The sequence below is a fragment of the Sus scrofa genome, chromosome 5 (assembly GCF_054392235.1).
Source record: "Sus scrofa isolate SSC_HxYL_T2T_F1_AM1 chromosome 5, Sscrofa_HxYL_maternal_Yorkshire_Landrace_v2.0, whole genome shotgun sequence".
Lineage (NCBI taxonomy): Eukaryota > Metazoa > Chordata > Mammalia > Artiodactyla > Suidae > Sus > Sus scrofa.
In genome coordinates this window covers 98,768,655-98,784,521 of record NC_139387.1, presented here as the reverse complement: position 1 = coordinate 98,784,521, position 15,867 = coordinate 98,768,655, and the positions used below count along the sequence as shown (strand labels likewise).

The following is a 15,867-nucleotide window of genomic DNA, read 5'->3' as shown; positions in this document are numbered from 1 at the left end:
TTTCCAAATTTGGTGACATTTTACTATACGATTTCCCTCTGAGGCAACCTACTTGTATCTTTCTGCTCACTTTTTATGTCATATTAACATTTTCATTTCCTATACCTGTGAGTTCATCAAGCCCCCAATATGCAGTCAATCTCTTTTCAGCCTAAAGGACATTGAGGTAAGGACTTGATGTATTATCACCAAGCAGGTTATTTTCTTACATGGACCCATTGCTCTAGGTACAAGACTCCAGAATTCTCTTGGCAAATACCACCTTTCTGGGTCCATGCCTTAATCCACTACCGAAGGTTCCATTTCTTCTTAACTCTAAGTCGTGTTTATTACTACCCTCTGTAAGGTATTATTTCCCATAGGGAGAGTTGTGTCTTATAAAATGCATATGTTGAAGCCCTAACCTCTAATATATCAGAGTGTGACTTTATTTAGATAGTGGTCTCTAAAGAGGTAAATGAGTTAAAATGAGGCCTTTAGGGTAGCCCTAATTCAATATGACTGATGCCCTTATAAGAAGAGGAAAGCAGGACTCCTAGAATGAATGTGTACAGAGGAAAGATCCTGTGAGGACACAGCCAGAAGATAGCCATCTGCAAGCCAAGGAGAGAGGCCTCAAAGAAACAGCCCTGCCAATGCCTTGATCTTGGACTTCTAGCCTCCAGAACTGTGGGAAAATCAATTTCTGTTGGTTAAGCCACCCTATTTGTGGCATTTTGTTATGGCAGCCATAGCAAACTGATGCCACCCTCTTGAGGAGACGATCTGAGCTCACACATATTTTCTGGATCATCCTTCCTACTGACTTTCTGCCTGTCTGCCTAGATGGATCCCATAGGCTCCCTATATCCATGCTTTCACTGTGCCTCTTTCCCCATTGACCTTATTCTGATTTACCTCCCTGATGTGAAAAACCTGCCTGTCACCTCTGGCAGCAGTTGTGGTTTTCACTGTACTGCTGTCTGTAGATGCAACGGTAGGCTTTGCCTGCCCTTTGATAGATGTTAACAGTCCCCACCCTCCTCTAGTCAAAGTGCCAGCTCCTCTGAATTTCTCCTGAATTCCAAATAAGTGCTGCTATTTTTCACCCCTAGCCTGTTCCAGTAAATGATCTCCTTGGACCTGAGGTCTGCTCACTCCTACCTTCTCTTTGCCTGACCAATTCCTACCTATCCTTCAATCCTCCATTTAGAAATAACTGCCTTGAGAACTTTTCCCTGACTCTACACAACTGAGCTAGCCCTTTTGCACATGTTCTCCCATATGATCCAACACTTACATCTTATTATATTATAGTTTGGTGATTCTCCAAGGAGTGAGTTTCAGAGTCAAGCATGGACTTGTTAAAGCAAAGACTGCTGGGCTCCAACCGAGAGTTCCTGGCTCAACAGATTTGGAAGGGCCTCAACAATTTGCATTTTTAACAAGTTCCCTGGTGATACAGATGCTGCTGGGACTAAGACCACCCTTTGAGAATGACTGCTACAGATAAATAATCTGTATTTATGGTTCCTTCCATTAACCTCCCCCATTTTACCTACAATAAATTGTACACTCTTTAAGAGTAAGAATTTTTGTCTTTCAAAGAACTGTGAGCCCAGGACTTTGCACATTGCCAAAGGCATGATAGATACTTAACAAATAACTGTATAATATATAAATAAATAGAAATGGGAATTCCTTACTTGAGAGAATACTTTTTACAGTAACAGGATGCTAAAAAATGTTGTACCAAGGCTAATTTAAAATACACAAACAAGAGAATCAGTGCTCATTTAGAAATGGCTAAGGGTCTAAGCAGAATGTTATTTATACTGGTCTGGTATGCACACAAAACTCTTTTATAAGAACTTTGAGTAGGGTTATTTTGCCTCAGGGAAATGTAAAATGTATAGCTCCAAAAAAAAAAAAAAAAGTAAAATACGATGTGAAAATGAGTCATTAGGAAAGCTAGTCATTATCTAAGGAACACAGAAGGGAGCCCAAAAGCAAATACAAAACAGAGGAGCTTCCAAGACCCAGGATTCCTCCACTAGTAGAACTTCAAATTGCAAAGGCGGAAGAAACAAAGCCAAAAGTTCGACTCTGAAAACACTACGCAGAGGCAGAAACAGCTGCATTCCCTCCAGGCTCAGTCACTTTTACAAGAGTGATTTTCTTGAAGTTTTAATGTGCCCTGCAGCCCCCTAGCTTCCCTCCCAGCCTCCTTTCCTGGTCCCATCAATTCATTAAGGCATCACGCAGGGACCCAGCAGGCTGCACCTCACTGACTCAGCTGAGCTACGTAAATATTAGTGCTCTGGGACCACCGAGAAAGAGTAGCAGCGATTTGCCAGCCCCTCAGTCCTTTTTCCAATATTTTTCTTTGAGTAAAATGTCAAAACAAGCAGTTAGAAAGCTCTGTTATGCTGACTAGCTGGCTTCCCACCAATTTATGTTTCTATGGGCTCAAAAGATCAAAGCAACATCACTTCTTGAACACCTGAGAAGGGTGAAAAGGGTCACCCCAAGGGTTCGCTGACCCAGTTGAGTTTATCTTTAGCCATCCAGGAAAAGGTGGGTCCTCAGGTGGACCTCAATAACAAAAAGTCCATTCTAAAGCTGGGTGTCAATGTCTGGATATTTAATCCAGCCTTCATGCTGTTCTAAGACAGGTATCAGTTTAACCGTAACATCTTCTATCACCATTTTCCTCTTCAAAATCCTTACGCGGTACCCTCTGCCTAGAACTAGGGTAAACCATAGGTCTCAGTTCAACAAAGATATTCCTGGTTCACATTCTCATGAGGGGTATTATTAATATCACCTCTCTATGTCTCTCAAAAGTGTCTCAGTTTAGACAAAAAATGGTCACTCTAACTACAATCTTGCACAAGACTTTTTAGGATGTGGATCTACCTTTTAAGTCTAGCTTCATTTAATGCCTGTCATCAGCTATTCCTAATTAATTAGTTTCTCACTATATTCCTGTTTAATGACCATACTGCATAGCAAACACATGTTTGTTAAAGCACTGGATATCTTACTTTGTAAATGTCTCCATAATAATTTATATCCCAGTCATGGGTAATTCTCAAATATAGCAGTTATGTCTTTTTATCTTTACATTATACCTCAATGTTGAATGAGTGAATGAGTATAAAGAGTAACATAGAGGAAGTCAGAAATAGTTGGGGAGGAATGTTTACTTCTGAGTGTTCTCCAAGTCACACCTTTTAGTCCAAGTGCCCAAACCAACATGGAGCAACACATGCACCAAAGAGCTCTGTTTAGAAGAATCTTCATATGTACACCCCATTCCTACTCAGGGAAAACTCTGTGATCACCTCCTTGCATGGTCTTTGTACTTCATGATCTTACTGCCCAAGTTAGCTAACTTAACCTGATCAGGAGTTATACTAGTAGTCTGGTGGACCTGGCCTTTTCTTCCTCCTGGGCAAAAAAAAAAGAAAAGAAAAATTCCTTCTTAGTGTTAGAAAAGACTCTCTGAGCGGCCTTCCTCTCTTGCTTTCCAAGTTGGAAGGACTGCATTAGCCTTGGGCTATGAATAAACTGTTTCTTGACAGCATAATTCATGAAATCCAATTTGTGAACATACTATATGACTCTGATAGCCCCAAGACATGATATTAAATGGAGAAAAATAAAACGTCAAGAGGGAAGCTCTAAAATAGACTGGGTTAGAGGTTTTTGATTTCTCTTACAGCTTCCTTAGTTCTAAGTGTGTTCAGCAAATTCAAGCATAGAGTGAAAGCTTGGAGATGAACATGAGTATCTTGCATTTCTCAGCCTGTAGCACGTAGAGTGCCCACACCTTGTATATTTTCTGCTAGGACATGCCTCAGTGTCCAGCATCCCATTGGTCTCATTGCCTTTTGATACCAATATTTAAAACAAAGTCTGCACAAAGTCTAGAATGATTTTAATGAAGGAGACTTAGTCCCAAAGGTTAATGGGGGTCCGTTGTGTAAAGAGTAATGCCTTTCAATGGTGACAAAGTATTACTCAACAGTGTTCAAGCCACCTCATCCATCATCACTTTGAATTGTGTTTTGTTACTGATGTGAAGTTTAATACAGAGTCCACCGCAAAGCATAAGACACTTTTCCCCATGCTGACCCCAGGGGCACATGTCAGCCAACATCTGGGCGCCACAGCTATAAGGTTTTGGAGAAGCCTGAGCATATATGCCTCTTTTCAAACAGCACATGTGCTCATTTGAAGCATGCACTCTGGCACCACAGGCACCAGTCGTAGTGTGATGGGTCCTATAAAATAGTCGATCATGCATTTTACTATTTTAATCAAAGGAAGCATAGCATTGACATTTCAGTAAGTACACAAAGGAACAAAGCAGAACCTTGACGTGGAGGGAGTACTCGCACCCAAATGGAAAACTGATTAACAAAGGGCCTTTGCAAGACAAACCCAAGGCACTGTGTGTCAAGAGGAACTACAGTTGGCCAGTTGTCTTTCTAGTTTTTAGCAACTCCCCAAAAGGACAAAGATGTTCCAGCCAAAAAAGAGAGAGAGAGAGAAAAGAGAAAAACGTTAAGTGATTTTTCATAGTATTTCCCCAATAGTCTGTGTTTGACATGGACTTTTAAAAGCATTCCTTTGTTGGTTCTTTCAGTAGTAACAAACAAATGTCCTCACTTAGAAATACAAAGGCTTTCAAAATGCAAGAAAGAGGAAAGAACTACCACTGGAGGGTCGGCTGTAAGACAGCCCCTCAGGCAGACAGCTGTGAGGAGGACTGCGAAGGGTGCCACGTCATGCTGCTGCTTTCTGCTCACTAGTTCTGGACAAATTCTAAAAGGGCAGGGGGACCGCAGTGACCAGCTCTGTAATCTCTGAGGCTTGTCAGATTCATAGCTATGGGTGACTGACACCCAGCCACAACCCTTCTGAATCAATCACAGCTAACTATATGATGAATCTATCCATGATTAATGATTTTAGATGCCAGAGAAAAAGAATGTTGACCTTCTCTTTACAGATTCCTTCAAACTGCTAAAGTAATTTGCTTTCTTTATACTGGGTTTCAAAATTGTTTACATGTTTTTGCCCCACCTAAGTTGTTCCTCACCTTCTTTACAAATGTTCTTCCAGTATTTTTCCTTAGTGTAAAAGCCATAAAGATAAGTTCTGTTTTATTAAAAACACAAGGAATATCGGGATTTTTGTCCTGTTACTCTGAGGCCTATTTTTATACTCTCTAATCTCTACTTTCAAAAACATAATATATAGTATAATGTAAATACAATTATTTTCTCATTTGGGAAATATATTTTAGAGTAAATACTGGTGATATAAAATATATCTTTTGATAAAATCCCAAAGATTAAGGCAGGACAAATTCCAGTTACATGTCCTATTTTGATTTTAAACTTTGTATTTCATTCGTTTCTATGATTAGTGATTTTTTTCCTTTTCTTAACCTCACAGTTGTAAAAATTTTAATGACATCTACTTGCTACTAAATCACTTGTCACAAGAAAATCTTCATTTTCCCCACAGCATTTACCTCATTCTAGTTAAAAGGTTGATTTAGACAGTTTGTTTTCAAATTGCTTTAAATTTATTGCTGTTGTTTCAATGAGGAGGCTTCATTGCATTGTGAATTTCTAATATTTACACGTTAGTCATCCTTGCGCAAAGTTACACCTCAACTTAAATCTTTTCCCCTACACTTCTCTCATCGATCCCAGCTTGGGATACACTCATGTCATTAAAGATCCTGATTTCCTCCAACATCCTCAAAATTTTGTAGAAAGTTACCTTACTCACAACTAATCCACTGAATTACACATGTTTCTAATCTTCCTCTCGTGTTTTATGGTTTTCATATCAATACTGCACAAATTATCTGTCCAACAGTGAGCCACGCACGAGATTTTTTTTAAAAGGCTGAGAGACAAGTGCCAGGCAACTACTAAGCCTATAAAGGTGAAACTGTTAAGTCTAGAAGAATATTTATACAGACTGACTTCCTGCACAATGTGTTCAACAAAGCTAACAGAATTCACACAGATTTGCTACGAAACCACAGATTAATCGTATTGAAAGGATGATGCCCCACACGCACTTGTGTTTCACACACTTGTGTTCAATGGCACAGTAACACACATACACACACACACACACACACCAAATAATGAATAACTTGAGAAACACCTACCAAAGTTTCAGTTTAATCTAAGCAGAGAGAGAGAGAGACAGAAAGGCTTTTCTATTCACTCCTACCTGCAAATTTAGAAGATGGGGAGGAATATTTGGGGTCATTGGGTAGTCTCCGCCTGAGGTGAGGCCACACAGCTACACAGAAGACAGAATCAGAACAAAACTCAAAAGCTCTGCCTTTATGAGGTGAGAAAAAAGGAGATGCCAGAAGTACCTGTGAGGAGCTGGGCTTACTTAACAGTTTTGCAAACAACACAAGAAACTTCTACTCTAAGAAACCTCCTTCCTTGTAGGAAAACTTGAATTTGACCTGTTATAGTTGTGTCTGGTGTACTGGCTCTATATATTTGTCGGTCTGAGTGGTAAAATCCAGTTACACAACAGTTCACAATTAATGTTAGAACAATTATCAGTTAGTAATCACGCACTTTTTACAACTACGATTACAGGTAACAGGATCACGTGTAGGAAGAGAAAAATGCAATAAGCCATGTTAAATTTTAGTGTCTCCAGCCAGTCAGTGTCCCCTCTACCCTTTAGGGATCTAGCAAGATGCCTTTTCTGGTCACCACTCCTGTGGAGATACAGTAAAGTGCATGTTTCTCCTCCCATAAGTGCCTCATATCCCACAGAAAACAAAATGCATACCATCCAGGCTTAAGACTAACCAGTGCTAGGGAGAGAGGCTAAGATACAAAAAGAGTAGCAGAGTTTTTAAATTTTATTTATTATGTCTTCAAGGAGTTTAAGTACACATCCAAAGAGACACTAGAAATAAACATGATTCTAAAATTATTATTATATTTTTTAAGCGGACAAGTATAAAACTAAGGAATTACTCAGATGTCTGGAACCAAAACACCTGGCACAAGAAAGTGAGCAATAAAATGTAGATCTTGAATAGAAACATGGCAATGGGTTAATATCTACTAGGGTTCAAAATGTTATGCCGGGGCAAATAAATATGAATCATTCTGGGTCTCAATCTATAGATTCTTTTAATTTACTAAGACTGCATATTAAACTAAATTGTTAGCAGCTGGTTGTCTACAAAAACCTAACTAAACTCCTGGGAGCTACTGTATAGCTGCCTCTTAAAACCTGTCCCAGTGTGCACCACCAAATGGATGTTGGAGAAAAAAAGATAATTCTTCCCAAAGCACCTATTTCATCTATTCCAATTTGTCCTTGGGAATCCAGGGAATTTTTCCTTTCAACACTGTACTGCTTCAAGTACGGAAAGCTTCCTCTCAAAACTTCTCAGTGCTCCATTCACTGTGGTAGGATTTTTCATGAATTTCTTGGCCTGTGCCTGCAGTACATTTGGCCATCCTTGCTCACAGAAGCCCACCACAAACGACTGCCGCAATCCCAGGCTTGGCTCTTGAATCTTTGCTCCTTCTTGAAGTCTTCCGGTTTTCTGGATATACTCATGATAACAGATCCTCTGTGTCATGTAAATAGCATTTTGATTGCTTGCAATCAGAAATAAAAAGGGATTTTTTTTTTTTTTTTTGGTCTTTTTGTCTTTTTGCCATTTCTAGAGCTGCTTCCCAGGGCATATGGAGATTCCCAGGCTAGGGGTCTAATCGGAGCTGTAGCTGCTGGCCTACACCACAGCCACAGCAACGCCAGATCCAAGCCGAGTCTGCAACCTACACCACAGCTCATGGCAACGCCAAATCCTTAACCCACGGAGCAAGGCCACGGATTGAACCCAAAACCTCGTGGTTCCTAGTCGGATTTGTTAACCACTGAGCCACGACGGGAATTCCAGGGATTTTTTTCTTAAAACAAGCAAGGAAGCCACAGCAAATGAGGTCACAATCCCAACCTGAGATTCCCAAATACTGGGAAAATCTATAACCTGAAAATGTTTTTACTAATTAGACATAGATTTGCTCTTACCCCACCTCCCCCCAGGAAGAGGGCTCTCTTCCTGCAAATAAAATGCTTTAAGTTATGAAACTTTGGTTCAATTCGACTCTGCCTCCTTTTTGCCCAGTGAAACAGGCGGCTGATGGAAAACCAAAGTTCAGGGCCCAACTTTTCTCATTTGGTAACTTTCATTTCCTAATAATATTGGATAATTAACAAATTGTGTGTTCTAATGCTTTGTCACTTCAAGAGCATTTGGGGAGAATACTTCTTGTGTCTACTGAGTAATGGCTCAAATGAAAGAACACGATCAAGAGAATGCTTTATCACTGTGCATAAAACATACTGAATATTTATGATTTTAATTGCTACACACCATGTGCATACCTGTTTGGAGAATTATATAGATCTTTAAAGGTCAAGCAAGAGAATGATTTTGTGACTTTATAATTCATGATTAACAAGTCATTGAAAATTTCTATTAACTCAAAATGGAAATTCATAGAAATTCTTAAAAAAAAAAAAAAAAAGAACCCTTAGTATTCCCTATATGTAACTGGCGTTTTTGTGAGTTTGTGAAACCAGATGCTTTTGGATAAAAAAAGCAATACTGACTCTTTCTTAGACTTAGTGCCTCTTTGCTAAAAGAAAAATTCTTAACTGAAAATGCAGTTCTATTCCTAAATTTATTGTTTACAGAAACACATGCTAATATAACAACGCATGAAAAATTAAAAAAAAAATGCCAGACATGCCTCGACATGCAAAATGTATTTAGCTGTTTGCTTTAACATGCTACTTTCATTCTGCAGCCTACCTTCTCCAAGACCAAGTATTTTTGCGAGTGAGGCTAAAAATAGCCAGCGAAGCCTAACAACTAGCTTCTGATTGGCTCGGTACAAAGGCCACTTAGCCAATGAGAGCTTCTGGGAACAAAAGCAATTCTTTTGTGTGTGAGATGCTCAACCCACGTCAAAACAGCTTCGGGCTGTAGAAGCGATTTCGGTTGAGATTTAACAAGGTAATAATGCATTTCAGTCCTCTGAAAGGTTTGAAGCAGAACAAAGGGGGTAGTGAAATCTACAAAACAAATGGAGTGCTCAGACTTTCAGGGGATGAATCATCGGGTGCCTGAGCTACACACATTTGCAAACCCAGAAAAGCAAGTGCGCTAGGATTTTTTTTCTTCCTTCCTGATATTTTAACTTATTTTCCGAGCGTTTTCTCTGCTCAAAAAAAGAGAAAATCAAAGGCGTTGTGTTCTGACTATGCACAAATATGCTATTACGTTGACTTGCTGATGAATAGAAAGCAACTCAATCACGATTCCCTTATATGGTACAAAGAGAAGACAAAGACTTGTGTGAGGTGGAGAGTAAGTAGTAAAGCTCCTAAAGCTTTGGACTTTGGTTTTTGGGAATCACAAATATCCCATGTTCTCAAAGTAAACGCAGTTCTGGATTAATGTTGTGATGACTCCCATGATAAAGTGGGACTTGATTTGAAGCAGAAACATGGAATTTTGGGAGGTTTTAGCACCACCAAGGCATTTCGCCTGTAGGGGTCGCTGTTGCACAGCAGACGAACCTCTTCAGAGCGTCCTTCCTTTTAATCTTAAATGAAAGGAGAAAATGGGCTTGGTAGGTGCCTTTCAGGTAGGACAAAAGGGAGTGGGGAGTCAGTGTTTGAAACTCTTAAGCTTCACTGCGGTCATTACTATGGGACAAAGCATCCTATAACAATACAGTCTACTTCACATGGGACTGAAATGCTGTACAGGACAAAATGTTGCTACAGTAACCATTGGAAATGTTATGTAACACATAGCAGCTCATAAGCCATTTCATGGTTTAAAACTGGCTTTATTAAGCAGGTGATAATTCAGGGATGGTATGACACTTCAAAGGCTCCAAGCAGGAGGTAAGACACAAGGACACACACTTTAACTTCTTGTATAGGAAATGCATACAGGTTACCAAGTCCAGAACACTGTTGACAAGAAAATACAGATTGCAAATGCATTGTTTACATGTTCTTTTCCCAGAAAACTTCAAGTTCAATGCATTTTTTTTGTCTTCAATATAGCTTTTCTGATAAATGATTATTGAGTGAAATCTTAATTATCCTTTATTCTTGGCATGACATAAAAGACCTGCATAAATCAAACATTTCAGTAAAATGAAATTATATTTTTATTGTGTGATCAGGTGTGATAATAAGAGCAGTACTTAAGAGTCACCTGTTTAAGGAAATGCATAGTCATAAAATATTGCATTTGCTAATTATTGGTCTTAACTGCATTTATGAGCCTCAATAGATATGTTGCCGTAAAACATGGAGGTGGTTTGCTGAGAGGAGTATCCTATTCTAACAAATAATACGAAAACTAGAGAGGTAATATACACCGTAAAAAAATTTTTTTTGCACTCACTTTAAAATAGTCTCCTATGGGGGAAAAAATTAACCTAGGGAATTATGTTCCTAAACAACGAAATCCCCAAAGGATGGTATATATGCAGTTTTCAACATTCTCTGTCTAGAAAGAATGTGGATTCTGTCCTATTGCAGTACTTTTGTGAGTTTTATAGTTTTGGCTTTATCATGTTGGCCAAGGGCCAGTTAAAGGAATTCATCACCAAATGCTTACACAACCCCTAAGGGTGTGCCTAATGCTTAGTTTAGGATGGGTGGTTGCAGTAGAAGAGGCTGTGAGTACTAGCTGTACCTTATCTCCCTGTGCCTGCCAGCTGCTGAGGTGCTCAAGCCCCAGCCCTGACAGCTGTCCCTCTGCCATCGTCAGGGTGCTCTGTAAGAGGAGAAGAGGGGAGAAGAAAGAAAGTACAAGTCCTCTCCTCTCTGCCAGTGTGACGCTGAAGCTGGAGTCAAAAGCACAGAGTAAGCTTCCTTCCTCCCCTTCTTAAGAGCTAAAAATATCCTTTATAGGAAGTCAAAGCTACTTTCTTTCCTCAACTGGTCATCAGTAATATAAAGCCTTTTATGAACATCTGCATAAAATATATGTTTTTAAAATATTATTTCCCCCCTGTTTCCCTTCTGTTTTGTACCCATGCTTTCCATTCTAGGAGGTAACAGACTCTGTGGCTCAGGTTCATCCCTTCAGAGACGAATATGGTAAGGCAAGAGAAGAGTGAAAGCCCTCCTGGCTTTAGTTTCTGAGTTTACATGGATAATTGAGGGGAAAGTCTCATTGACAGTGGGTCCCAGAGCAGTGGAACCAGAGCCTTGGTCCCCAGGTGAATGCTGGAGAGTCAGGATGAATCCAGAATTCAACACTAGGTACTGAAAGCTCCAAAGAGTGCAGTGGATACAGGGAAGGGTGACTACACCCAGGTTCCCTAATAACGTCAGACAAGCATGTGAGAGCAACTGACCTCAAGAGCATCTCTTGGATAGTGGGAAAAAAAAAAGTCAGACGTGACCATGTTAGCTGGGAACGACAGCCTCTTCCCTGTCTTTAGGAAGATTTAAACCTCTCCATCTCTGGTTACAGTTTGGGGAGGCTACAGGAATCCTTGAAATTATGGTGGAATTGGGTCTTAAAGTTAGAAGTAGATTAATTAAGGAAAATAATACAAAAGCCATTTCTTGCATACCTGATACTTAAATCATACTAAGAATAGACTTTGTATTTTCTAAGAGCTGTGTTATTTATTACTTCATTTGATATTTAGTACAACCCTATAATGGAGTTAGGTATTTATCATGTAGTGTTAATAAAGCAAGCCATTTTCATTTTGTGTTATTTTTCAAAGTACTCACTAGGATTTGCCATTATTATAATCTCTATTTAATAAACATTTTAAAAGGTTTATAAACACTACTTTGAGGGATTTGGTGACGATCATTCAGGCTCTTATTTTCTGTGCCAAAACAAAATTGATAATTGAGGTACTCTCCCGGGTAACTTTATTTCCAAGAATCCTTAAAATTACCTGTTATCACTCATAATTTATTGTTCATTTTGGAAACAGAACCACAGGCTCTGGGAAGAACACTGACTTAGAAGTTAGATTTTGAGATTAACTGTTACATAAGTACTTGGGATTTAGGCAGTGATAGGTGCCAGGGAGAAACTGGTCATAGCTGAGAAGCTTGGAGATGAAGGCCAAAGGATATAAAAGACAAGAAACCATAACCATGCACTGCATAACAAAGTCTGGTCACTAAGACCAAAAGACTAGTTCTACAACTAGTAGAGCTATCTCTCTACAATTAGTAGAATTGCTACTATAAAATTGTGGAAGTAATGCTACAAAAAAGCCCACAGTTATGACATTATGGAGGGAAAAAGAATGTAGATCCTGACAGGCACAGCTAGAATTAGAAGCAGGTGATAAATCTTAAGTCCAGACAATCTCAAGTTGGACCATAAAGTTAGCTAGACATCTTAATTACAAATAGCCTAATTAGTTAGGAATCTGGAGCCTTACAAAAGGAATCAAGGCACCAACAATGGAAAGGGAGTTGTTATTGAGGAAGGGATCATTTCTTAGAAACTAGTGTCTAACTCAGCTATGGATTCTCAGTTCTAGTTCAGGAGTTATAAACGTGTGGCACTCATGCCATTGTTTGCTGTTTCCTTCATATCTGTCAGCCACCAGGCATCACCATTAGATCAGCACGTCCTTTTCTGTAAAGCCTAGAAACAGGCTGAGAAGCCTTCTTGTAAGTGCCCCAAGAAGCCATAGATAATCCACTGGAAATTACAGTCTTAGGTCTCTATAAAGCAAACAAGTCAGTATGTCCCATTTGAGAATGAGAATCGTGGTTCCATAGGTTAGGGTAACTATACATTCCCAGATTTCCCAGAATTTACATCTCTCGTTGCAGTGTAATTATTAATATCACCACATTCATTCTCAAAAAGGTTCCAGTGTGAATTAAAAATTATGTGGTCCCTCTATCAAGCAGATATCGAGGCATCCAAGCAGACTTTCTGACTGGCCATGTAATCTTCAGGCTGTGTAAAATCTGTTAGTCAAGTCAGTGAAGAAAGAGGACTCTCTGAATACTTGATTCTATGGAGATAGAACTTGTCTTATGTATACCTATCATGTCTGTATGGACTCTGAGCCTCAGATTCCCTTCTAAGGGAAACGAATGCCTACATCCAAAACTAAAATAAAATGGAGATAAGAGGAATTCAGTATGTTTGGTATCCATTATTTTTATTATTTATTTGTCTTTTTAGGGCCCCACCTGCGGCATATGGAGGTTCCCAGGTTCCTGCAGCATATAGGGGTCGAATCTGAGCTGTAGCCAGTAGCTGATGCCACAGCCACGTCAGATCCGAGCCACGTCTGCAACCTACACCACAGTTCATGGCAACGCCAGATCCTTAATCCACTGAGCAAGGCCAGGGAATGAACCTGCATCCTCATGGATGCTAGTCAGATTCGTTTCCACTGAGCCATGACAGGAACTCCTGTTTTGTATCCTTTATACCAGAGGCTCTGAGAGTTGGTGAAAGATATTTTATCTAACACTGTTAGATACATTTCAGGTGCTATTACTGTTAGTTTTGTTTATGTTTTCATTCTCAGAACAGACAGTTACAAAGTGCCTTTATAAAGAAGTACATGAGAAGCACCTGTACTGTCACTTCCGGTTTTCTATGTCCATGGCAGACATCACCAATTGATCATGGAATTCTTTACTTCCAGAACAGGCTTGATATGAGATTCTTCCTCCACAAGTGTTCCTGGCACCCACACCAGTTACCTAGAATTGTTAGTAGAACTGAAACTGACTTTTTGTTCGTTCATGGATTATGTCAGACACTGTACTAGGAAGCAAAAGAAACTGTCATTGCTTTGGAGAGATTCCTCATCTATTGGAGGAAGGAAATAGCTAAACCATTCACTGCAGTGGTAAAAGGACTCAGGGATGATTTGTACAACAAACAACAATCACACCATTGTTTACTAATGATGGATCTATCTACAAAATTCTAGAAGGATTATAGGCAAAATTTAGGCTGTTCAAGGAAAGCTTTGCAGTTAGAAGTTACTTAAATTGAAACTTAGGAATAAATTGATACTTAAATTGATACTTAGGGATAGTCAGACTAAGAAGTGGAAGGGGGGTTCAAAGCAGAAGAAACATGTCTGAAGCCATTGTAAAACAGGATGCGTAGGAATATAATGAGATGGGACATGGAGGTTGTGGGAGAGAGGTTGGCATGCTGAGACAGAAGGGCTCGGTTTTAAGGGGTTAGTGCAAAATACAAAGTAGAGATATGTACACACTGAAACCAACTTGCTAGAAATTAAAACATCCGCCAATAAAGGGGAAGTTCTACCTACACATAAAACCACTGATGGATTTTAAAATGAATTAAATAGTGAAGAACTTGTTAAATCAACTGGCCTCTCCTACCACAACCAGCATTTTGGCTTAATGTAGCCACAGATACAGATTCCATTATTTTCTTGTTTGGGTTTTTTTGCTTCTTTCCCCTCAAACTTCCATCTTAAATAAAGAACAGACATCTGTGTCTTCCCTAATACATTAGTCAGGGTTTACTCTTTGTTTGTTGTTTATGTTTTTCATCCTAAGGTTAGGCTAACTTTAGCTATGATATCTGCATTTAAGTCTAAAACATGAATTTGCCAAAGACAAAATGAAAAATTGTGGTGGTATTTTAACATGTGGAAGGTTCAGTTCATGGTTTCTAACTCTCAAATGTTGTTGGAGATGTAAGTTATAAATTTTCTTACCCACAAGCCCACAGGCTCACTAGATCAACCTTCAGAGTATTTTATAAAGCTCCATTCTTTGGAGGAGTTGTGCCTGCCTAACCCAATAAATTTTATTTAGCTTTGTGGACCAGACCACCACTAATTTTAAGCCATATCTGTCATAAAGTATATCTATCTATCTTATACAGCTAGCTCTGGGTTCTAAGCTACCCATTATTGCTCTAGTCTACTACCAGAATTTTTTAGAATTATATTCTAGAGGACTGGAAAAATCTCCCATTATTTCGAATATCCCAAGTTCCATCCCAAGGACCTTGGGGTTTCCTTTTGGTTATCTAAAGATTGTGTCCTCTTAAGAAATTTAAAAAAATTTGTAGATTATAAATGTCCTGAAAGAATTGAGTGAATCCTTCTTAGGGGACTATTCCTTATTCTGCACAAGTTTCACTGAGGCACAACTATTTTTGAATCTACCTATACACGTGATATAAATAGTTTGTATATTTAGAGTTAGTTTTCTTCAAGATAAATATCAAAAGTAAATTATAGGGTTTTTTGGCAAAGGTCTTTTTTTTTCTTTTTTATAGTTCTCTGATGGTTATGACTGATATGAAAACCTCAAAATATTTTGGGTTTGGTTCAGATAAGCATCTGTGACTTTGAATGTTATTCCAAACTCTTGAGTCCATAAATTAAAAATGCATGAGCAAATGGCTTATGCCAGATTTTTGCTCTCAGATACAATCAGCTCCAGCAACAACGCATGCAAATGATAAGCGCCATATAAATCGTATCTGACCTACAGGAAATCTCATGCTTATGAGCAGGCTCTTCCCCAAAAGTTTGTGTCTCACTTGTTGAGAACCCAGAATCAGTTCCTCACTGAAACAGTGTTACACGGTGCTGAGGTACCTAGGCCTACCCCTCAGAGCCTGACAGGGAGTGCTAAGACTTCTGGCAACCTCTCGTCTTGGCTTCTGAGTTGAAGAGGAGTAATAATGTAGAGAATTATTCGGCCCTACATATATTAACTCCTTTAGCAACAACTCAAATATAGTCATTAGTTTCATCCAGGGTTTATGAG

At 39.1% G+C, this 15,867-nt stretch overlaps 1 protein-coding gene across 4 annotated transcripts in view; it reads left to right on the top strand.

The window, feature by feature from the left end:
- The window catches only part of LOC146403580 (uncharacterized), a 688,950-nt gene that overhangs the window by 657,708 nt on the left and 15,375 nt on the right, over positions 1-15,867 (top strand). The window contains exons 1-2 of one of the 4 annotated variants that reach the window (XM_084957608.1): positions 10,646-10,956; positions 11,145-11,193. The exons of 1 other annotated variant lie outside the window; for it this stretch is intronic. In XM_084957608.1, the coding sequence (XP_084813734.1) occupies positions 10,701-10,956; positions 11,145-11,193 (305 nt within the window). In that variant the 5' untranslated portion in view covers positions 10,646-10,700. Of the gene's footprint in view, positions 1-8,873; positions 9,007-10,645; positions 10,957-11,144; positions 11,194-15,867 lie in introns of those variants that run through there. 2 more of the 4 variants (XR_014804437.1, XR_014804435.1) reach the window with 2 other exon arrangements.